This window comes from Acipenser ruthenus, chromosome 4 (genome assembly GCF_902713425.1).
Source record: "Acipenser ruthenus chromosome 4, fAciRut3.2 maternal haplotype, whole genome shotgun sequence".
NCBI lineage: Eukaryota > Metazoa > Chordata > Actinopteri > Acipenseriformes > Acipenseridae > Acipenser > Acipenser ruthenus.
Window position 1 is genome coordinate 68,287,464 of NC_081192.1, and position 23,818 is coordinate 68,311,281.

Genomic DNA, 23,818 nt, shown 5'->3' on the forward strand with positions numbered 1-23,818 from the left:
GTCACTGGTCAGTTCCCTAGCTGCCGCTCGACAAAAATAAAAAAAATAAACACCAATCCTATATTTTCTGTGCCGCTTCAGTGTCGCCCTGTCGCATCGCAGGCAGTGTAATGGTTCTTATCAAAACTACGTTTTATTTATTTTTTGTTGTGGCACGGTGTGTCATACTATACATTAGCTTGTCGCACCGCGTCCGCTGTGAATAGACCTCTGCTGTTTACTCTGAGAGTACCTATTCTTCAAGACAGTTAATGAAAAAGAATGGCAATGGTGATAGAAAACAAAGGTAGTAAAATAGTAATTAGATTATACCACAGGTAATGATTTTAGATTTATGTGAAATAAAGTGCTGAATGAAAAACAGGAAATAAAAGTTGGATGAAACACATGAACAGTATTACCTATCCACCCCTAAATCAAAGACCCTAGACAAGGCAGACTAGAATTTGCTACATACATGGAACCGTGTAATACCTTGTATATCGGGAGAGGTAACATTATCTTTCAATTTCTCCTCTGAAGCTGATTTTTCATCCCCTAAACAGGTTTTTAAATGTGAAATATGAAAAGGAATCAGAAAAGATTATGAAAAGGCATGAGACAGAAATACAGACAAAAGGATGTGTATACGGATCCACTGAAGTTAGACAGCATCTTTTGTACATTAGTGCATACATGATCTTAAGGAATAAACAAGTGAAGACATTCTCTTTTTTTAAATGCCAACATAAATCATCACAATGGTATACGGCATCACTGCAGCAAAAAATGTGTACTAGTATCTGTTGTATCTGGCTGCTTGTGTAGAGCTATAATTATTTCTTGAATTTTACTTGATGGGACTATTTTTGTATCCTTTTAAAAATCAGTTCATCTGCAGTACCATACCTGCATTGGCTCTGTTAATTGACATTCCTCCTCCAATTGGCCTCAGTGGTTTAGTAATTAAAGTTGAAGAATTGCCCCATAGATCCTGGGATGATTCTTTATTTCCTACTACCATTGAAGAATTCTTGGGATTTACACCTGAAATAGACAATATTAAAAAGAATAATCACCAGTAATAAATACAATATTGCAATGCACAATGAAGGTGTCGATTTAAAAAAGATCTAAAGCGTCTTACCAGGAAGGTACCTTGATTGGCGTAAATAGTGTTGCCTTGCTGAAGATGAGTTTGAAACTCCTGACTCTATCCTGTTTAATGTGGTATTGGCTGTAACTCTGTTTCCAGTACCATATGCATTGGAGGGGTTCTGTTCTGCAGACCTGAATAGTGTGATGGAAAGGAAAGGAAATGTTTTATAGAATGTGTTGTTTTGCAACATTGATAGCTGTGTAAATATTTCAGTAAAAACTGGGGTCTGGTCATTGCTAATGTTTTTGTAATTTATTTGTCTTGTTTTTTTTTGTTTACATTTTTTAGATGGAATAACAAACTCCAAGATTACATTTATGCATTACATTTATACCACTAAATGCAGATGTCTCAGATGGTTGAAGGTAACACGAAGTATAAAGAACTGCAATCTACTACATTTATTGAAAAAATAGGATAGGTACCTGACCCACAAACCTTAGGAGGCATCTCAGGAACTTGGTACTTTAGGACAAATAAATAATTTTTTTTTTTTTAAATTACTGATCTGGAGTGTATTTTGTGATCTACCACAATTATGGCCTGCGTTGCAATCCGGTCGTGACTTACCGAAAGAGAGACTCATCATTTACTTTTTCCTTCATTGATCCTATACTAGACTTTTTTGAATAGGAGACACCAATGTCTGAATCATCAAATTCGTCCCAGCTGTCCAAGGTTTTCAGTATAGTCTGCCCCCAGTGCCTTCGGCCACTTTTACTACCAACAATACTATTTTCATTGCCCGCTGCAGCTGGTTTCTGATTAAGAAAGCAGAAGTACAAATAAGTGAAGTAAAGTGCAATGAGTCGATATTAAATTGTGAAAGTAGTTGCAAACTACTGCCCCTTGGTTTTGTTTCACAGAAACAAGAATGTGCACACAGCTGACAGCACCAACAGTCTCTCAAACTTGAAGTAATCTGTTATAATTATTATATGTACATCATGATGCATTATACTATAGCTAAATTGAGTTTGTTCAGAGAACTGAAGCACATTGTATCTGGTTATGGCCTTACACTACACTACGGTTATGGCCTTACATTACGGGCAGCAGTGTAGAGTAGTGGTTAGGACTCTGGACTCTTGACCGGAGGGTCGTGGGTTCAATCCCCCGGTGGGGGACACTGCTGCTGTACCCTTGAGCAAGGTACTTTACCTAGATTGCTTCAGTAAAAAACCAACTGTATAAATGGGTAATTGTATGTAAAAATAATGTGTTATCTTGTAACAATTGTAAGTCGCCCTGGATAAGGGCGTCTGCTAAGAAATAAAAAATAATAATAAAATAATACTTATGTTACTTTTGGGATCTAAGTTCAGAAAGGCAACTCATTTAGCTGTCACTGCAATCAATAAGTGACTGAGTGTACAATACTGATGTGTTGCACCAACACTTAAAGAATACTTTGCAATTAACAATTCTGATAAGCAGCCTTATGTTTTGTATCACCTATTGTAATGATTCACAGTATTGTTTCCCTGGTTGTTTTGTTTCTTGCTGTTGTGCTCTTTTGTTATGTCTATGGTCTTAAAATCAAGCCATAGAAGATATCTCTGTTAAAGTTAAAGTACAGTGTGCTGAACTGTACGCTTTCTTTGCATATATCTAATTTCCAAAATATGTCTTCACGTACAACTGCAGGGCTGTTATTTGTGGTTGGTAGGTATGGCTGGTGCTGTCTGTAGGTCATATTTGGCAGGCCAGGCTGGCTGGATATCTGCTGTGGCAGTTGAATCTGCTGCAGTGGTTGGTGGTTTACTTTGGGCTGGACCTTGATGATAGGCTCCGGTGGAGAGTGTGGCTCGGTTTTAGACAGGGATATTGGCTTCGGTTCTGTTGGCTGTACTGGTTTGTTCTGGGCCTTTTGCTGCTCTACATACTGTGGAGGTGGTCCCAAAACTTGTCCCACTTGAAAGTAGGGGTACCGCAGTGCCTGAAAGATACAACCAGTTAATTAAAAACTGCCTATTAGCAGTTTGTGCAGGTCATGGTTGGTGTCTGTGATACGTGCAAAAAAACACATTTTTTAATCTGAAAAATTAATAATAATAATAATAATAATAATAATAATAATAATAATAATAATAATTGCAGGGCTCTAAATTGGCAACAAAAAGGGCAAGGCCAAAATGGCCTTCAGTTTAATACATTTGTAGAGGGCACCAAGGCCACTAAACTTAAGTCAGAGTGTAGGATGCTGTGCAGTTTTGCTCAAGACTCATATATAAAGCTAATTATTGGCCACAGAAAGAAGCAACACAGTTTAAATTAATAATAACTATTTATTTACTCAGAAAATGCTGTTTTTGTCATCTAGCAGCCTACAGCTGTGGCCAAAAGTTTTGCATCACCTAGAATTTTAGGATTGAGACAATTTAAAGAAACCAACAAAGAAAAACACCTATATGAACATCATTTAGATATTTTATTTGTCATCATGTAATCAAAGAAACTACAAAATGATATTGCAAAAGTCTACCAAAAGTCATAGTAGTACAGTATTTATGTTAGATTTCAAAATATCACATTTTGTCGTTAAGTACTATGGAAATCTACAAAGCAGTATTGCTGTAATTTCAAGAATTTGCCTGGTTACGTTACAATGGTGAAAAACAGAACATGTATTGCGGGTTTTGCACAAAGGCAGGGCCCGTATTGCAGGGAAAACTGATTTTATATCTGGAACAGACCATTTTAAAAAAGAAACCGTGAAAAAGCATGGTGAAAGCAGAAAGCGTAAAAATGCTAGGGACTGCGTTATTGCAAAGTGTACGCCAACCGAGACACCCATGGCCAGAGCAATGGTACGTGCTACTGAAATCAATGCAGAAAATTAAAAATGAAATTCAATACTGCTTATATGATTGCAGTAGAAGAATTGCCATTTACTAAATTTAACTCAAAGACTGTTCTCATGGAGAAGAATGGTTTGGATGTATCCAAAACATATGACAATGATAAAGCATGTGCTGAATTTGTTGCTGTCATTGCTGAAGAAATTTGAGATTTGCAGAAAGGGGTTCACAGTGCAAATGATTAATGTCATTGTGTACTGTAGGTATGTTTCAGCAGGTGTGGTAGTGAATTGTCTGGTAGGCTTAGCTGAACTAGATCATTGTCATGCTCAAGAAATCTTAAACACAACCAAGAATTTGCTTGGAAAAATGTTCAGATTGGTGACGAGACAAATTAAGTGCTTTTGGTGCGGATGGTGCCAGTGTTAATATGAGAGCTACAGGACGGGTAGGAAGCGAGATTGGACAGCATATTCTGTCATTTCATTGCTTACCACATAGGCTTGAATTGGCAATGTTAAGTGCTCTAAAATCAGTTCCAATGATTGAGAAAGTATATGACCTTCTGCAGTTGGTGTGGAAAACCTACCACTTTAGTCCAAAAAGTAAGGGTGAGTTGAAAGCCATTGGGGTTGAGTTAGGCTGCATAATTAGGACACCTTCAGCTGTAAAGACACAGCGCTGGCTGCCACATATTTATCGGGCATTGTCTGTTTTTTTTAGTCAAATGATGAGAATCTTGCTACTGGACAGGGACAGTTTACTGCTGGTCATCACCACATGGAGCATCTTGCTTCCACTTCCAAAACCACAGACATTAGAGGAAGAGCAAAACATGTTGTACAGGAAATGGAAAAACTTGCTTTTGTAGGGTTTTGTCATTCTTTACATGATCTCTTTTCACTTAGCCTTACACTCCAGAAGAATAGTTTAATTCACTAGGCTGTTGCAGCAATTGAGAACTGTGTTTTGACAATTAAGTTTGAATGAAAAGACCATAAAAAATGACAAGCTAGAGAAATGCTTCCAACATGTGGATTCCCAACCCAAGCGGCAGGATCAGTCAGGAAGCAGGAGGGGCAGGGCTACCAGCAGTAGCTTTACCAGCACTACATTTCAGGACATAAGGGCCCCCACACTCATGACATTTTTAAAAATGACATAGACACAAATTGAAAAAACTGCTGAAATCACAGTCTGGGGGTTTGAGTCCAGGTTTGACAACATAATTAAGCTTTCCACAGAAGGGGTTTCAGGAGGACCCAGAGTGATACAGTGCTTTTTAATTTTCTGCCATGATGCATGGCAGAAAATCACCCCATCCTCTCCACTCTTTCTAACCTCGGTATGTCTGGCACACCCCTTGGCTGGCTACAGTCATACCTATCTTCACGCACCTCTATTGTTGCTTTCAAGAGCCTCACTTCCCCCCTCCCCTCTGACTGTTGGTGTCCCTCAGGGCTCTGTCCTTGGACCCTTGCTGTTCTCCCTGTACACCTCACCCCTTGAAGCTCTTATTTCCGCATTTAACTTCCCCAATTATTTCTTTGCCGACAACAAAGATTTTCTTTTCGTTCCCCTCCTTTACTGCGTCTCGTGCCTAACAACGCACCAAGAAGTGACAATATACAGCACAAGCCATGCCCTCTCGTGCCATATTGCTTAAGTACAGCATACCTGGGTGGTTGTAGGCCTCTTTTTTGGATCCCACTGTAGCATGTCTCTCATCAGGGCAATGGCTTCATTGCTGGCATTTGGAATTAGTGTACTAAGGTGTGTTGGTACACACTGTGGGAAACGGAAATTCATAGCCCCTGCAAGCTGATAGCCTTCCGGCCAGTCATTCTGTCAAGTAAAAATATATATATATGTGTGATTCTATTTCAAATGTCTTTCAACATGGTTGTACTTGGGTTGTCCCAAACAATGCCAGGTAACTAAATGCAATACAAATACAACTTTTGATATCTGTGTCCAGTGTGAAACAGCAGTATGTGGTAAATGCACAGGACAAGTTGACAAGCGTTACATCTGTGTGGATTGTGCAAATATGGGGGCTACTTTGAAGTATGTTTCCCTGAATGCACATTCCCGTTACACAATGTGAACTGAGTTATTTTCTTTTTTATGTTATTGTTTTATAAATAATTATTTCGATTTTACAATGGTGTATGTAGGCCTACATATAACCAGTTTACAGCTGGTTACACAATATTTTGTTTTGAAATTTTTATTTTATTATAGTTTTTCATTTTTTGAAGTCGTGCTATGCAGTAATGTGAAAAAAGCCTTTTATGTTATTTTTGTAAATAATGACTTCGTTTTTACAATTTTGTAGGTACATATAGCAGTTTACACCTGTTTACACAATATCTTCTTTTGAAATGTTTATTTTATTATAGCTTTTTGGTTTTGTAAGTCATGCATTAGGCCCTATATGAGCTAATTTCGAAAATAAAGCCTTTTATATTTATTTTTTCATTTAAATACGATGTTTCTGCTATGCAAATGTTAGATATGATGTTCATAAATAAAACTTTTGAGTTGTATCTGATAGTTTGGGGGGGGGGCACTTTGCAAGCGTATCTTTCATTAACTGGTTATTTCAGTTAAATAAAAGTATATACAGAACTGTTCAGAATCGCTTGCTTTATAACCATGTTGTTTTATAATTGTAGCTGACCAGCGTCTATGCAGTAATCACCACCTTTTCCACAGCTCACTGCTTCAGCCATAATCTTATACCTATTTAACCTTATCTTCTTACCTGTAGTATCCCACTGTTAGAACAAAAAATGAAATATTACTGTGTTTTGCATTAACCAGCAGAAAAAAACGTAAGTTTGGTCTTTAACTACGGGGTGGTACAAGGTTGCCCTATTGTAGTAAACTGTACAACAGTCTCTGGAGACAAAGACTGCTTTGGAAAATCTCACCACAAGAGGCCGCTTATGACCATGAAAAGCATATACTGCTTAATACTATTATCACATCTAACAGTAAATTATATAATGGTTAAAAAAAAAATACTGTGCCCAGTTTATTTTTTACAGTGTAAAATTGACATTTTTTATATTATTATTTGAATTTTTTTTCAGAAAATTACTATAATCTCGGGGTGTACAGAAAATTGACAGCCGGGGTATTTAAAATATGCAGCTGAAAGTTCCACAGCGCGAATTGCACTCCCACAACAAATCACAAGTAGTTATCAAAATGAATACTAAATCAACATTTATAAAATACTAACCCTTATCCTACAAAAAACACACACGATAAAATGATGCTTTCCAATTAACAAAATGTTTGTATGATTTCCATTTTCACAAGTCTCAAACTGTATCTTTTTTCTGCTGTGAAGGCCTGGAAGTCTTAAAGTTGCCTGCAACTTCTAGTTACCATTTATTGTGTTAATGAAGTGGCATATGTTTTGCAATAGTTTCCTCATCTTGACAGTTTCCATTTTGATGGACAAGAAAACAGATCCAACACACTTTAGCAGACTGATAGTGACAGAGGCTGTATGTATTAAAGAGTTCACAAATTATGTATGTTTATTAGTAGTAACTCTGTTGGCCAGTCTGGAGAACAGACTTTCTAGCAAACTTCCACCTCATATCCCCTAAATAAATTCATTTCTAAGAAATAGTCTTGTATTGCCCAGAAAACTTTAAACACCTAACAGACTCATGTCAGATTTGTGCTAACCTGCCTGCCCATGGTGGTTTTCCTATGGCAAATATTCTTCACTTTTAGTCCAACCCAATTAATTAACTATAAATCAGGGATCGGTTACATTAAGATCCAAATAACTCTTAGCTTTTCAGGTGTTTAATATATATACTGTATATATATATATATATATATATATATATATATATATATATATATATATATATATATATATATATATATAATCAGTACTGACCTTCTTCACTGTTCCCAACACTTGGCAAATCTTAAAGATTTCATCAACTTCACTATTTCCTGGGAAAAGGGGTCGCAGAGTATAGAGCTCTGCCATTATACAGCCCACTGCCCACATGTCAATGGGAGAACTGTAAACTGAAGATCTCAGCAACACTTCTGGAGCACGATACCTGGTGAAGTTCAAAGTATATGTTTTATATACACAAATAATTACTAGCAGAAATGTACCTTCATAGATCATGCAAAAAATGTTTAGACAAAGGTGGTATATAGTAAGATCTAATTAAAAAATCTGTAAAAAGGGTAGTGGTGAATTTTATATACCTAAATGGTGTCAGTATTTGGATTTGGAACAGCAATTATATAGAGCTCCCAAAAAAATCCAGGAGAACATAAAGAAATAATTTTTCCCACTTCCGGTAACACAATTAAGATTGCAGTTGGACACAGAATTACCAGCATAATCCAATAAAAGTAAAACTAATCAGATTAAAAATTCAAAAACGGGATTATATTTTTCTAATTCTCCTAACTGGAGTAAACAGAATTAGAATCTGCACAGTGCAGCACTGAAAGTGAGACTATGTTGAACAGTGCCTTTTATGTTTTATATGATTCAGAGGTTTTATGTCTCCCTGTCTCGTATTTTAGGAGTCATCTGGCTATAGAAAAACACTATTTCAGGTAGTTTCTAAACGTTTTGACCTGTGCAGTTAAATGTTTGTTCAGGAGGGGAGTGAATAAGAGGTTTCACCTTTGTAAGTATTATAGCCTGTACTTTAATTATACTTGCCATCTGGTGGAAACATAGTCTGTGTATGGAGGGCGTGACCTAATTTCCCTAGCTAATCCAAAGTCTCCAATTTTTATAAATTCAGGGCCCATGCAGAGCAGATTCTCCGGTTTCATATCACGATGAAAAAATCCTAATGGAAAAGTAAGAAATATTTTACCAAGTATGTGTGAAATTTGCAAATATTTTATTTCTTTTTAATGACAGTAATCCCTTAATGATACAACTGTCGAGTAAAGATGACAAATACAACAGAAGCCTGCAATGCCACTATACAGTATTCTTAAGATATATCAAATGCATGTATTTACAGTACAATTTCGGATCACAAAATAAAACATCAAGGATATGCTGGCAGTATGAACTACCTCCAAGACAAGGGTTTCAGTAAAATCATGATTACTCAATATCAAATGTAATTCATTTAATGGACAAAATAATATAATAAACTATAATTAAATGAGAGTCTATTTAACTTTTCCTTTACTTCTACAATACAACAGAAGCTGTACTTATTATTTAAAATTGAATTGAAGTATTTTATTTTTACTGATACATAAAAAAAAAAAAAAAATCTAAACGTTTTTATGACAGACAGTAATTGTAAGGGGTTTCATACCTTGATATTTCATTTTAAAATACATTGTGAAAAAATAGGTTCTGGAAAATAAAAGCAGTGAAATCAAAAGAAAACATTTCACAGTGAAAAGACTGAAGAAAGAAAAACAAGGACAGAGAGCATCTTACCATGCTTGTGTACAAAAGCTAAGCCAGAGATCACTTGGAACATTATGTTCCTTATTTCATTTTCACTGAACAGCTTATTTTCTCTGGCAGCAGACAGAGAAGGAAGACAGGAAAGAAAAAGATGAGAAAAATGCAATCAAAACAAGCATGTTCTCGATGAGCTAGTGATACCATTGGTATGAGCAGCAAACTCAAGATAAGGTTACTAAAAAACAAGGTTCTACATATTACTAAAAAGCTGTGTGCATCTAATGCAGCAGAGTTGGTCAAACCAAAAATACATGTATTGATTGCTATCATGTATAAAATGCAATAGTATAAGTCAGTGGTGGCCAATACACCTAACACTGTGATCCATCTTGGTGGATCTCATCGGGCTCTGTGACCCACCAGTAAGCTATGACAATAATTATTAGCAGGATTTAATATAATACTGCCCAATACATAAGTTAGCAATAATAAAACAAAACAACCACACAACAAAAACGCAACAAACGCGCAAAGGTATTTATAAAACAGAAACTTACCAGCATTTTTCATCTGTCTTGAAACCTGGGGCCTCTTGCACAAAAGTGGTTTAAAGAGTTATCCTGATAACTTCCAGGTTTAATTGTGAAAGTCTATTCCACAAAACATGACAATAATAACTCAGACTTTAATCTACGGTAATTTATCGCGATTAAACTAACCTGATTCAGAGTAGGTTAACAAAGATGAATCCTGACTTTTAAAACTGAAAAAGAAAAAAAAAAAGGTGTCACCTTTTATACCGAGAGTGTTAGATGTTGGTGCTATAATTATAGAAGGGCTTTTCATAGGGAGAGGGTGTTCAGTTCCAGATTCCACCCTGTATAAGCGATACCGCTTCTTTAGGGATGGTATCCTGTATCTGGCGGATCTCCTAAGACCCTCCCTTGAGCAACCAACCTGACGGAGCAGAGCCCGTACTCTGCATAGGTCTAAGATTTATGGCCTGTGGAACATTTTTGTATAGTTGGCGAAAATCTTAATAAGGCAATGATATGCAGAGCTATAAGGAAATTGCACCTTTCACTGTAGAAGTTGCTGCCAGTCTTCGTGAAATTTCCCGGACATGGTCCAGAGAAGCGGAACAAGGAGGCGTTCTATGCTATTGCAGGTAATTATTATAATATATATTAATGTTTTTGTCCATATAAATAAGGACAAAACATCTATATACATACATATTTTTAATTTTTCATTATTATTTTTTCATTATTATTATCATTTTTCATGTTTCATTATTATTAATACATTTTTTATTTATATAGGGTTTCCCAACGTGATTGGTGTAGTGGATTGAAATAAAAATAGTACTGTCTATATAGTCTTTAGGATATTATGTCTATAAATTATGACCATACCTAATTTTCTATTAATCAAAATACAGCGGGATATAAATATAAATAATATATATTATAAATAATAAAGTCAGGGAATTTGTGATTGTGTACTCGGGATACGACTGTATACTTATGCGTTACAGCGTCAGCTACAGTTTGCCAGGCTGCCACCCTGGCTTTATTGGCAGTAGCAGTGTTTTTGTTTTGTTAAAAAAAAATTTTTTTTAACATAATCATACGTTGAAACTAAAATTTGTTGCTCGGAAGCAGTAAAAAAAGTCGCCCTTTTGTTTTTCTCCATTTCTTCAGATGACCTAAAATAAAGATTACCATGACAACACCCTCAAACACTTGGTTCCATGCACATCTACGCACATAGGTAGAAACATTAACCTGGCTTGAGTTATCTAGATTAATTTAAACTCAGTCTTCGTTCTTGCAACAGAGTTAGCCTGCTAAGTTATATCCTGTTAACTCAAACCAGTTAACTTAAACTAAACCTGGCTTTTTTAAACCACTTTTGCGAAATAGGCCTCTGGTGTAGGCAGGGCTCTACGCTAACTTTTTTTTAGGCACATGTGCGCTTAAAGTGTATCTTGCAGGTTTTTTAAATCACTGAAATGGATGCAGCAGTGTTTATTAAGAATATTAGCATTATTATTTAAAAAAAAAAAAAATTATAGGCCACTAAAATGTGATTAGTGTGGATTACGGACCACGCCTACCAAAAACAAGACCTTTTTGTACCACGTCACGCGTGGCATATCAAAAGGTAAACAGTTCTTGGCCTGTATGTTTGGCCTACAGGTTTGTGACATAAAAAAAATAATAGTACTAATACTAATAATATGGTGAATATGTGCGTGTGCAGGGTTGCACAAACTCCAACCTGTCAGGGCATCGGGTGCATGCCTTTCGAGGTAAAAAGAGTGCCTTATTTCATTCCTGGGTGCGGTTTATACAAGTCAAAAGAGAGGACTTCACTGCGAAATCCGTTCACCAAAAGAATTCTGTCGATTGTGGCGCGCACTTTCTCGACAGTATTATCTGGAGGGTGACTTACTTGAATATAGCATGAGATTTAGAAGCAAGCAACGAGTCAGGCTGAAGTCAGATGTGGTACCTTCAGTGCACGTCAAATTCTTTTTTCTTTTTTAATAAATATATCATTGAGGTGTTATAGGAAACCACCATGAACACACACACATATATATATATATATGAACAAAGAAAAAAAAGAAAAGGATATTTCAGGTACTTAAAAATGTAGAATAATTGATTACAAATCAATTATCAGGACGTTTCGGACTACAAGTCCTTCATCGGCTGAATACAAAAAAACAGTGCTTTAAGAAGTTGATAAAAAAAAAAAACAAGTAGTCTTTTAAACAAAATTCGAGAATGTTGATGATGATGATGATGATGATGATGACGCCCTCAGAATAGAATGTTCATTCCAAATGGCTCCAAAGTGCCTAGTTTGAAAATATGTTCACATTCCTTTTGTTTCCTGAGAGCATTAGTTCCATAGCATTGAACCATCCCACAAATTGTGATGTCTTCTATAGCGTGGTCATTTCTGTTAAAATGTCTGGTGACAGGAAAGGTAGAGGTGTTAATTTGTATACTTCTCAGATGTTCCACGAAGCGATCAGCCAAGCGTCGTTTTGTTTCACCAATATATAGCTTGTTACATTTGATGCAGTCAATGCAATATACTATTCCTTTACTAATGCAAGTATCATCATCATCATCATCATCATCATCATCATCTTAAAAGACTACTTGTTTGTTTTTTTTATTAACTTCTTAAAGCACTGTTTTTTTGTATTCAGCCGATGAAGGACTTGTAGTCCGAAACGTCCTGATAATTGATTTGTAATCAATTATTCTACATTTTTAAGTACCTGAAATAGCCTTTTCTTTTTTTCTTTTTTCTTATTGATCATTTTGGTACACAGCAGTTTTCCTTTTTCTCAAACTTTATATATACACACCCATATTAGCCCAAATATAAGGCAAGGTTTTTCTGGGGGGGGGGGGGGGGACTACAAAAATACAACTCGCCTTCAAGTCAAGGCTGTTGCGAAAGTGCATATTAAGTACAGTATACAGTAATGAAAATGGATAAAACTAGCTGCAGTGATCATAGATAAGAGTGGATTGAAAAGGGAGTACAAAGAAGTTATGAAGCAATTTTTAAGATCGTGGTTATCAGAAAAGCTGATTCATCCAGCAATTATCGTGCTGCTGAAAAATTTGTGTCACCTAAAACAACACAGGCAGGGACAAAATAACTGCTATTGAACTAAGAGGAAATCGTTTTGTGGACTGGGTTGTCTGTTTCTTAATTGTCTTGCTTACCTAAAAAGGAAGTAAGTTACAGTATTTCAGTTACATTACTATTTTTGACAGAAACCTACGGTCATAATACAGTAACTCCCTTTTCAATCCACTCTTATTCTAAGGATATGTTCAAGACGTTGTGACTACAAAATAAACGGAAAGCTTATTGGGATGAACTAAGAACTTAAAGCCTTATTATCTCTGTTAAGGTTTAGTTATCTTTAACCGACTAATATTATAGGGATATTAGGGGTAGGTTGTTACATTAAAATCGAATGTAGAAAGCAGCTAGCCTGCAATTGTAAATATTAATATACAATTTCAAATACAGTTAGCCCCGATTTCACAATTGTAGAACATATTTGTTTGAAGTTTAAAAGAACAAATAAAATACACGGTTATAAAAAAAAAAAAAAAAAATCATCTTGTTCGCTCTCTTGTCTCATCTAATTCTTGTACACCGGAGTCCAGTCGGGGTACAAAAGGCAGGATCTAACAGCATAGGCAATTTTTCTAATACAATACAACATGAGATTGTTGGCTAATATTTATATCAATATTTTATTAGCGCTACATATTTATTAAATACACAACTCCATACCCATTTTCAAAAGATTTGCCGTCTCTGAATCTACAATTAAATTGATAGAAGTGGCTCCATACTGGAGACTAACTTCTTGCGTGGCCGCGGCCATATTGGTTTTGCTGCAATTCACCGACTCTCAACCTTAGAACATAAGAACATAAGAAAGTTTACAAATGAGAGGAGGCCATTCGGCCCATCTTGCTTGTTTGGTTGTTAGTCCCAGAATCACATCAAGCAGCTTTTCGAAGGACTACATTACTGGGGAGTTGGTTCCAGACTCCCACAATTCTCTGTGTAAAAAAAGTGCCTCCTATTTTCTGTTCTGAATGCCCCTTTATCTAATCGCTATTTGTGACCCCTGGTCCTTGTTTCTTTTTTCAGGTCAAAAAAGTCCCCTGAGTTGACACTGTCAATACCTTTTATAATTTTGAATGCTTGAATCAGATCGCCACGTAGTCTTCTTTGTTCAAGACTGAATAGATTAAATTATTTTAGCCTGTCTGTATATGACGCCTTTTAAACCGGGAATAATTCTGGTCACTCTTCTTTGCACTCTTTCTAGAGCAGCAATATCCTTTTTGTAGCGAGGTGACCAGAACTGAACACAATATTCTAGATGACGTCTTACTAATGCATTGTACATTTTTAGCATTACTTCCCTTTATTTAAATTCAACACTTTTCACTATATATCCAAGCATTTTGTTGTCCTTTTTTATAGCTTCCCTACAATGCCTAGGTGAAGACATTTCTGAGTCAACATAAACTCCTAGATCTTTTTCATAGATTCCTTCCTCAATTTCAGTATCTCCCATATAGTATTTATAATGCACATTTTTATTGCCTGCGTGCAGTACCTTAAACTTTTCTCTATTAAATGTAATTTTCCATGTGTCTGCCCAGTTCTGAATGCTGTCTAGATCATTTTGAATGACCTTCGCTACTGCAACAAGTTTGCTTACCATACCAGAGTCTAAGTCATTAATGTAGATTAGGAAGAGCAGAGGACCTAATACTAATCCCTGTGGTACTCCACTGGCTACCTCGCTCCATTTTGAGGTTTCTCCTCTAATCAGCACTTCTGTTTTCTACATGTTAACCACTCCCTAATCCATGTGCATGCATTTTCTTGAATCCCTACTGCGTTCAGTTTGAGAATTAATCTTTTATGCAGGACTTTGTCAAAAGCCTTCTGGAAATCTAAATAAACCATGTCATATGCTTTGCAATTATCCATTGTCGATGTTGCATCCTCAAAAAAATCAAGCAGGTTAGTTAGACACAATCTCCCTTTCCTAAACCATGCTGACTGTCTCCCAGGATACTGTTACCATATAGGTAATTTTCCATTTTGGATCTTACTATAGTTTCCATAAGTTTACATATAATAGAAGTCAGGCTTATTGGTCTGTAGTTACCTGGTTTGGTTTTGTCTCCCTTTTGTGGATCGGTATTACGTTTGCAATTCTCCAATCTGTTGGTACAACCCCTGTCTCAGAGACTGTTGCATGATCTTGGTTAGTGGTTTGTAAATAACTTCTTTCATTTCTTTGAGTACTACTGGGAGTATCTCATCCGGCCCAGGGGATTTGTTTATTTTAAGAGCTCACAGTCCCTTGAACACACCTTGTTGAATCCACTGCTTCAGCGACGACTCATCTGTGAGCTTAACAACAGTTAGTTGAGAGACTCCCGGTGAATTTAACAACGGTTTGGTGAATCCGCTTTACATCGGTGTACGCAGCGGTGAATAAAACAACGTGCCCTTTAGATCCAACTGAGTTTTTTTTTTCAGCTGAAAAAAAATCATGTTTATTTTTTATAGTCAACCTTTAGGAATGTCAAGTTGCACACAAATGCCTTAATTAAAATGTATGTTCGCACAAGCATGTTTTTAGTCTCATGCAGAAACCATCAGGATATTTTCATCTGTGCTACTGGAACAAAAAACTGTTGTATGACTATATGTTGCTAGTGCTTGTTCTGATTTGTCCTGAGATCCACCAAAAATCTTTTGCGATCGCAATCCATGTATTGGCCACCACAGGTATAAGTTGTAATGATTAGATGTTCAGATATTGTGATAAAGGAATATACAATTTGATGCATGTCTCGGAATATGAAGTTAACTTAATATACTGTACTGCAGCAACCTGGTATCACATGCCCAACTTCCCAACCAAAAACAAGAAAGCAGGTGGTTAATAACCTATATTGTTCCAAGATATTCTCTCATTGCAGAATATTTTAAATTAAGCAAATATGTTTTATTCATTGACTCCAATTTAATTCTTCTAGCTGCATCCCCTTGTGTTAGCTCAGGATAAAATGTTCATGCATCTCAGGTCCTTTACAGTATTTCAAACTATTTCAAGTTATAATGATAATTCCTGCTTAGTTGTTCTGGAGAGGGAATGATCTTTGATGGCCCTGAAAGGACAACCTACCGTGTTTATGGATAAAAGCTAGCCCTTGTATTATTTGATACATTATGTTTCTGATGACTGACTCAGGAAACAACTTGTTTCTGTGGAGAAACAAATTAACAAAAGTTGATCAAAATGAAAGACGTCATGAACAACTCTGGATATGACTGTACTGTAAATGGAATAATAAAATGAAAGAATAAATATGTTTCAAATGGTAATAAAAAGGGGTTGGATTTTTAACCCTATTAATTTGGCATATTTAATCAATTAAAAAGAAAAGCAATTATAAATGATGTTATGAGAATTTGCCTGTAATCATTTAACAGCACTCGTTAATTGGCTCCAGTTAGCACCTCAGAGGTCTACATATAGGCTACACCCATGAATGATATAAATTATGGTTGGGAGGTTATATCATATATTTTTTGTAATTTACTATAAAATACTGGTTTCTGTAGAGTGGAATATCAGTTAATAATGGTATACTGTAAAATCGCCTCTATCACCCACTTGATTATTTGAAGGCCAGAGTCAATATCAAAATTGACTAAATATTTTTTACTCAGCTTGTTTTAATCTTTTTTTTTTTTATCCATGTGGCAAATCCATCAATATTACAGAACTCTTTCATGGGTGACATAAGGATAACGCTGAGCCACCAGCAGCAGATTCTTATGGAACAGAATATAATAGCTTACCTGTCCTTCATTAACTGATAGAGGTTTTCTTTCATATATTCAAAAACAAAGTAGAGATGGTCATTTTCCCTGATTACTTCCTTTAACTTTATAACATTGGCATGATTCAGCTTCTTCAATGACTGCAATAAAATGTTTGAGCTCACAGTGAAACTACAATATGTGTCAAGAATAGGGTTGTTATATAATGTCTATTAAAACTTTTTTATTGCTAACAAATACATTGTCATAGACTACAAAGTTTATATTTTAAAATTACACACAGAATATGTAATACACATACAAATTAGAATAAACTTTATTAATGTTTTTTGTTTATTATTATTATTATTATTATTATTATTATTATTATTATTATTATCTACACTAATGTGAACAAAAATAGCCTGTAACGTCTTACCCTTAAAGGTGTGTTTTCACAGAGAAAGAAATTGTATTCATTTTTTTAATCAAATTTCTTTGAAACAACTTTGAACATGTTCATACTCATTGGCTTTCTTTGAAGAAACGTCACAACATTACGTCCAAGTTCTTGCAGTGAAACGTTCAACTTGTTCACATAGCTGGTACCAGTTTAATATATCAAATGCATTCCTCCTCAAATAAATTGGATCCAACTTTGATCAAGTTTATTTGACCATGAAAACGGTGCTTCCAATAAAGTGAATCACCTTCAATCCAACTTGATTTCTTTGTGAAAACACATCTTTAGACAATAGGCCTTCTATTTAAAAAAATTGCCATACTATAAAATAGTTGACTAAAAATTGATGTTATCTTAATTTGCATGTTGTACTATTTTTATTTATAAAGCTTTTCAGGAAAGCCAGGAACTAATACTTACAACTGCTATGATGTCAAGTTGTAAGAAGACTTTATGAACAGTATTTGTTGTTTGCTATGTAGCTTCCACATGAGGAGATCACACTATCTGAACACATGTTTGGTTAGGATCTATTGCTTAAAGTGACAAATTAACTAACCATGACATTATTTCAAATAAAGTGTCAATAATACAATGTTATGTATAGTGTGGTCAATTATTAACTCCAAAGTCACAGGATTTTCATAACAGATGAGTTATTGTCTATCAGTCTTTCGTAAGTTTCAAAGGCCCAACTTGCTATAGTCACCCAGAATACCTTGGATATTATGATAGATTACTTTAAGAAAGAAAGAAAGCAAATTAATATATCCCTGATAATCCAAGCTCTGACAATATGACATGTCATTCTAGTAAAAAACATTTTCTTTGCTTTTTAAACAATAAGTTTTCTATACATTCAAAATAAAATTTGTTTTGGATTATCAGAGAATGTTTTTCCTATTAAATTGGTAGTAATCTAAACAAATGTCACTGAACAGAAATCAGGTTCCCATAGCAGGGAAAGGAAAACTTAATTTGAGAAGCATTTCTTATCAAAAGGTAAACTCCGAATCCCAGCAACAGTGATTCAAGCAAAGCCAAGTTCTAAATACATCAAAGTGTAAATAGTGATCAACTGTTTCAGACAAAACATTTTTAACTCTTAAATAAATTCTTAGTAGATGGTTTCTCAGAGATGTAGTTCATAAATAGGTTGCTAATGTGTTATTGAAGTAACATAATGTTTTTGAAGCTCCTGGACATCATTAAATGCTGTTTAATGCTGTTAGTATAATTTGTTCTACAGTGTAATCAAATGCTTAGCATAACTATGTGTAAATTAGGCTAAATGGTTAAATGCTGGTAGGATTGCTTTATGAAACAGATCAGTTCCATCAAAAGCCTCTATTTTTTTTTATTATTATTCAGTATAGAAAAAAAATAGTCATAATGTGCTTAAAGTTCAGTTTACTTTCTTTTGGGTCACCCAGTAATATATATTTAAAGTGACCTTTAGGTTTTTGTCACTGAACTAATTTTATATTTAAAAAAATGTGCCACTACATATCTTTGTGCATGTGCACAGCTATAGCTCACAGCAACATTGAAATAAAGTAAGCAGTGACACTGTTTTATAATCCTAATGTGTCAGGTTAGAAATGTAGAATAAAAGGTGAAATGAATCAATAGTAAAATCAAACCTAAATAATTAATACAGGTATCAAAAAATGACAACAGCAGAATAGAAACATATAGCCTATATCTCTCAAATTACTACACTACGGTTGATAAATAAAAATGAAAAACAATCATTACCTTCACTTCCCTCAGGTTCATGCACTCTTCCCAAGAGTGAAACTTCCTTTTCATTCTGTAAAAAAAAAAAACCAAAAACCTTAGGTAAGCAAAATCAAGTTACAAACACTTAAAAAAACACACATACAAAAATTAAATAATGTTAAACTCAAATAAAGCAACATTTATTTTTTTACCAGTTAAATAGCACTGAACATAGTTTGGAACATTTTTGTTTGTCCAACCTCTTTAGAAACCTTTATTACACAGTGCACAGTTGAAATGTCCATGAACGGGACACACTCCTCCTCCACAGATGCGAATACAAATACAGCATTGCTTCATAATTGTCCTGTTTTAAGGCACTATTCAATCTAGCATGCAGACATACAGCTATGGCCAAAAGTTTTGCATTATCCTATAGAATTAATAGGGATGTGCATTTTGGTACCTTTTTATGAACATTTAAACCATATTTACATACACACACTCTTTATACTACATCCTGATGTATATTGACATCCCTGGTTAGTATTTTCTAAGCAAAGAAACCCTAAATAAACAAATAATGCTTTAACATCGCAAAGACTTAAACTACAAAGAAAAAAAAAAAAACATGTACTCTCCAAAGTATATATTTAAATGTTAATATTTAAAAGTCTTCTTGAATCAAACAATGGTTGTAATCTAATTTGTCAGAGGAGATAGAACTATATACATATTCAACAAATTTTCAGATATTATAATGTTTTTAGTAGAGGTCGACATGGGTACCTGAAATCCCGGGTACCTGTCGGGTTTTAAATTACCCGACCTGACCCAGGTCTTGTTTTACTACGTAGGTATTGATTATTAATTTGAGAATTTAAATAAAATGTAGAAAATATGACAATACAATTGTAAGCGCTGATCTCTAGCCGGTGTAATAAAGACAACGTTAAAACAAGCTTTTGCATTTAATCCTTTTCTTAACTGACAGGATATCAATGTTTTACAGAAAACAATAACACAGCGAGCGGCAGTTACACCTCATAATAACTGCGGCTACTATTCTTCTTAGGAACTAAATCAGAAAGAAATCAACATAACAACATCTTGTCGGGTTTATGTCAGTGATAACTGATTTTTTTATTTTATTTTATATACACTGCTGTGCAAAAGTCTCAGGCATGTTGCATTTTTCTACTCTGACACATTATGAGCATCAACAATTTACTCAACGCCTCCACTAGTGTTTTCTACTATTATAACAACCTTTACTTTCTAATATTATAACAACCTTAACGTGCGTGTTGGAAAAACACTGAATGAAATAGCTCACATCACTCGATTTTCAAGGTGTGGTATCTGAAGCATAATCAACAAGTACAGAGAAACATCTGTATACAGCAGGTACTCTATTTTTTATTACCCATCACAAAAGTGAATTTAGCTCTGGTGGTAAATATACAAAGCACAACATAAAAAAAAATAAAAACAAACTGTGTCCTCCTTTCACACTTTTATTCTGAGACTGGAGAAGACATTCTTTCTGCTACTCTCCCTGGAGGACATACCGAAACAAAAACAGTAAACAGTGGCCTTAGACATGTAATTCTTACTGGACATTGTCGACTTTCATCCTTGGGAAATGCGTTGTTGTTGACAAGAAATCCATTCATTACTTTTCAGTCTTAAATGTGCACACAGCTGCACGGTAAGTGAAAATAAATGAATGTGTATTTACTACTGTAGGTTGCATAAATGCACACAAAAAATGAAACATCACATGGCAGCTGGATATGTATTTGCTCTGCTTACTGTCGTGTGCATACACATTTTAACAACACATTGTTTTTTTACTATTAGGCCACATTTAGCCGAATAGATTCTTGTTCAACTTAAAATTTGAGATGATACCATACAGTACAGAATAAAAAAATTACTTTATCTCAATATAAATTGCACTTTTGGTATAACCCGAGCTTTAGCATGTGGCATCCATTGGCAAAATACTGTGTTTCAGTAGTAATCTGTAACAAACCAGTTTCTAGTCAGATACAGCCCTCTTGCGGTTGACAAAACTGCACATCGCATTGACTTCAGTTTTACCGCGTTATATTTCGACATTTATAGCTGGCTGTGGCTACCACTGTATGAGTGCCTTTCAACTATAATGGGGTCAGCCTTATTCACAAGCTACAGTGCTGTATTTCCACAATAAGACAAAAGCCAAATTGCTGCTTCATGAAGTAATCGCCCTAATAACATACAAGTGTGGGACATATTCCCTGAATATGATATTAACACCTGAACATGTATTAACAAATTAATGAAACTACTGTGTCTTAGGAAAAAAGCAAACTGCTGTGTCTTAAGAAAAGGGGCCCCTTGGTTCCAGGAATACTGAACTGAAGATGACCAGGGCTAGGAGGGGGCATCTGGACTGGGTGAGGCTGAAAGGACAGTAAAACTGCAAACACAAGCGGTTTGGTGCAAGGAAGACATAAAATATAGATGTCAACAAGTCCCAACTGCAACGACAAGCTGCTGGACGAAAGGAAGCAGACAAAAGACAAATTTAAAAGATTTGTGAGTTAAAAAGGCAAGATACACAAATTATCTCATAAAAGTGGCTACTCAGCAGAGTGAAAAGACTATAAATATCCAAGCATTTGCTCTCTACATCGAATGCTAAACAAGTTGCTGTCACTCTGCTAAGCAAAGCTGCAACTCCGGGACTGCCTAAAAACGGAACCAAGACAGGACTCGGCCTGAAATGGACCCAAGACGAGGAAGCAAGCTGCAAGCGAGTCAACGACCACAAGCAACGAGACTGAGGCCCGGCTGGAGGACTGCCGTAAAACTTACAGTGACTGTTATCAGACAAACCAGTCTGTTGTACACTTAAAACCACATTATCCAAAAGAAACTGTGCCCTACTACCGGCGTAGCAAAAGATTGAGCGAAGAGGACAGAGTGGACGGGCGCTGTTGTGGATCCTATACCGAGGACTGAAGACTTTGTTGCAGCTGTTTGTTGATTCTATCGAGAATTGAAAGCTTGTTGCCAAGTTTGATCCAACGTGGGATTGAAGACTTTGTTGTGAGAGGAGAGCTTTTTGTACTGGACAAACCAGCGGACCAAAGGTCTACGCTTCATGAAACTAAATTAATTAATTGTAACACATTCACATAGAATTAAACTGTTTATTATTTAGTTTGCACACTTTGCGTGTGAAATAACTTTTAGGGAAACTTGATGAAGTAACTAGAAGTAATCTACCCCATACTGTTGTATGGAGAATTTCTTTAAAAGTAAACTTGCCATATACTTAATCTATATACCATTGATAAGCTTAATGTGATGTATTCTAAGATTGTCTGCATCGTTTCAGTCTGAGGCCGTGCTTGTATGTGGGCATGTATGTGTGAGCAAGCTACTAGCTATGTCACAGCTTGCTGGAGCTGCTGCTTGTGTGTGAGGAGACAGGCGGTGTCATATTTCAATTGCCTGCTAGCCAGCATGAGTGCAGTGAGAATTTTGAATTGCGGTTGTGTGTAGAGACTAAGAGATTTACTTTCTGACTTTTCCGATTTCTCTTTATTATTTGTGTACTTAATAAAATACTACTATTGATTAAACATTCCTTGTGTCTGCGCGTGTATGTGTGTTCACAGAAAATCCTAGATCTTTATAACACGTCAATTAAATATTATTAATAAGAGAACTAATCAACCCAGATAAACATTAATTTATCAATTATTGAATTGTTCCCTACACAAGCCTGGGTACTGTACAATGGATGTTTAAGTAAGAGTACCATGACAGTGCTGGGCTAGGAGTTGAAAAACGGAATCACTTTCTATGTTCACTGAGAACATCTGGAAGGGTTCCAAAGAGTTTAAATTACATATCTGGGAGAAAGCATAAACTTGGTGACACTACTGGTACTACTGAAATCTCTGTAGAACAGTAACTCACTAACCTTTTTTTTATTATTTAATTTACATTTTTGTGCAGCAGAGCAGCAACACTACACTATAAACATTCTCCATCATCAAAGGTATCCTTTTGCATGATAACCTTTCATTTAAAAACAGTGCCAGGAAAGCTCAAGATGTATTATTTACAATCCTTGATGAAAATGATACCTGTTCCAGGGTATTATATAGCGCAGTAAATGAAAAGGAATACATAGTGTAAACAAATGCAGTCTATTGCCCGTAAGATGCACTGTATAATTAACTCAGAAGGCTACAAGAATACTAAGGTATATTAACTTACAGATAATGTACCTAAACTTATTTGGAACAATTTAGAAAGTCATCATTATTGTTTTTACTAATTATTGATTTAATTAATATTACTATTAGTGACTCCTTATTATTCCTGCAAATTACTGATAGATGTTCTGATTGTCTTGCTTGTTTTACAGAATACAGTAGCCCACTACTACAAAACAACAAAGGCTGTCTTTACATACAGTCACCTCCAAAATTATTGGCACCCTTGATAAAGATGAGCAAGAAAGGCTGTATAAAATAAACACAGGTAATGAGCTATATTTTATGCTCAAATATATGGGAAAACCATATTCTTTTATTCTAATACAATTGCTCAGAGAAAAAGTTTTTTAAAATATTTTTTTTCTCAAAAAGATAGGTGTCAGAATTATTGGCACCCCTAAAGATTCTCATAAATAAAATCAAACAAAATTAAGTCTGCATTAACATTCTACTTCTTTAAGTTCATCTCAGTCTTCAGGAACTGTATTGTGGCCTTCCATGGCTTCCTGTTTCACTGGGGTATAAAAATAAGGTAACACGCATATAAAATCCATTTAT

The 23,818-nt window shown here is 35.3% G+C and overlaps 1 protein-coding gene across 8 annotated transcripts in view; it reads right to left on the minus strand.

Annotated features, from left to right (window-relative positions):
- The window catches only part of LOC117400455 (serine/threonine-protein kinase MAK-like), a 36,831-nt gene that overhangs the window by 7,241 nt on the left and 5,772 nt on the right, over nt 1–23,818 (minus strand). For 3 of the 8 annotated variants that reach the window (XM_059022687.1, XM_059022684.1, XM_059022685.1), the window contains exons 3-13: nt 19,014–19,068; nt 16,832–16,953; nt 9,410–9,492; nt 8,663–8,795; nt 7,868–8,039; nt 5,617–5,784; nt 2,778–3,077; nt 1,709–1,899; nt 1,127–1,269; nt 889–1,026; nt 475–537 (exon numbers count right to left, since the gene is read on the minus strand). In XM_059022687.1, coding sequence (XP_058878670.1) covers nt 475–537; nt 889–1,026; nt 1,127–1,269; nt 1,709–1,899; nt 2,778–3,077; nt 5,617–5,784; nt 7,868–8,039; nt 8,663–8,795; nt 9,410–9,492; nt 16,832–16,953; nt 19,014–19,068 — 1,568 coding nt within the window. Of the gene's footprint in view, nt 1–474; nt 538–888; nt 1,027–1,126; nt 1,270–1,708; nt 1,900–2,777; nt 3,078–5,616; nt 5,785–7,867; nt 8,040–8,662; nt 8,796–9,409; nt 9,493–16,151; nt 16,232–16,831; nt 16,954–19,013; nt 19,069–23,818 lie in introns of those variants that run through there. The other 5 variants (XM_034000460.3, XM_034000457.3, XM_059022686.1 and 2 more) reach the window with 4 other exon arrangements.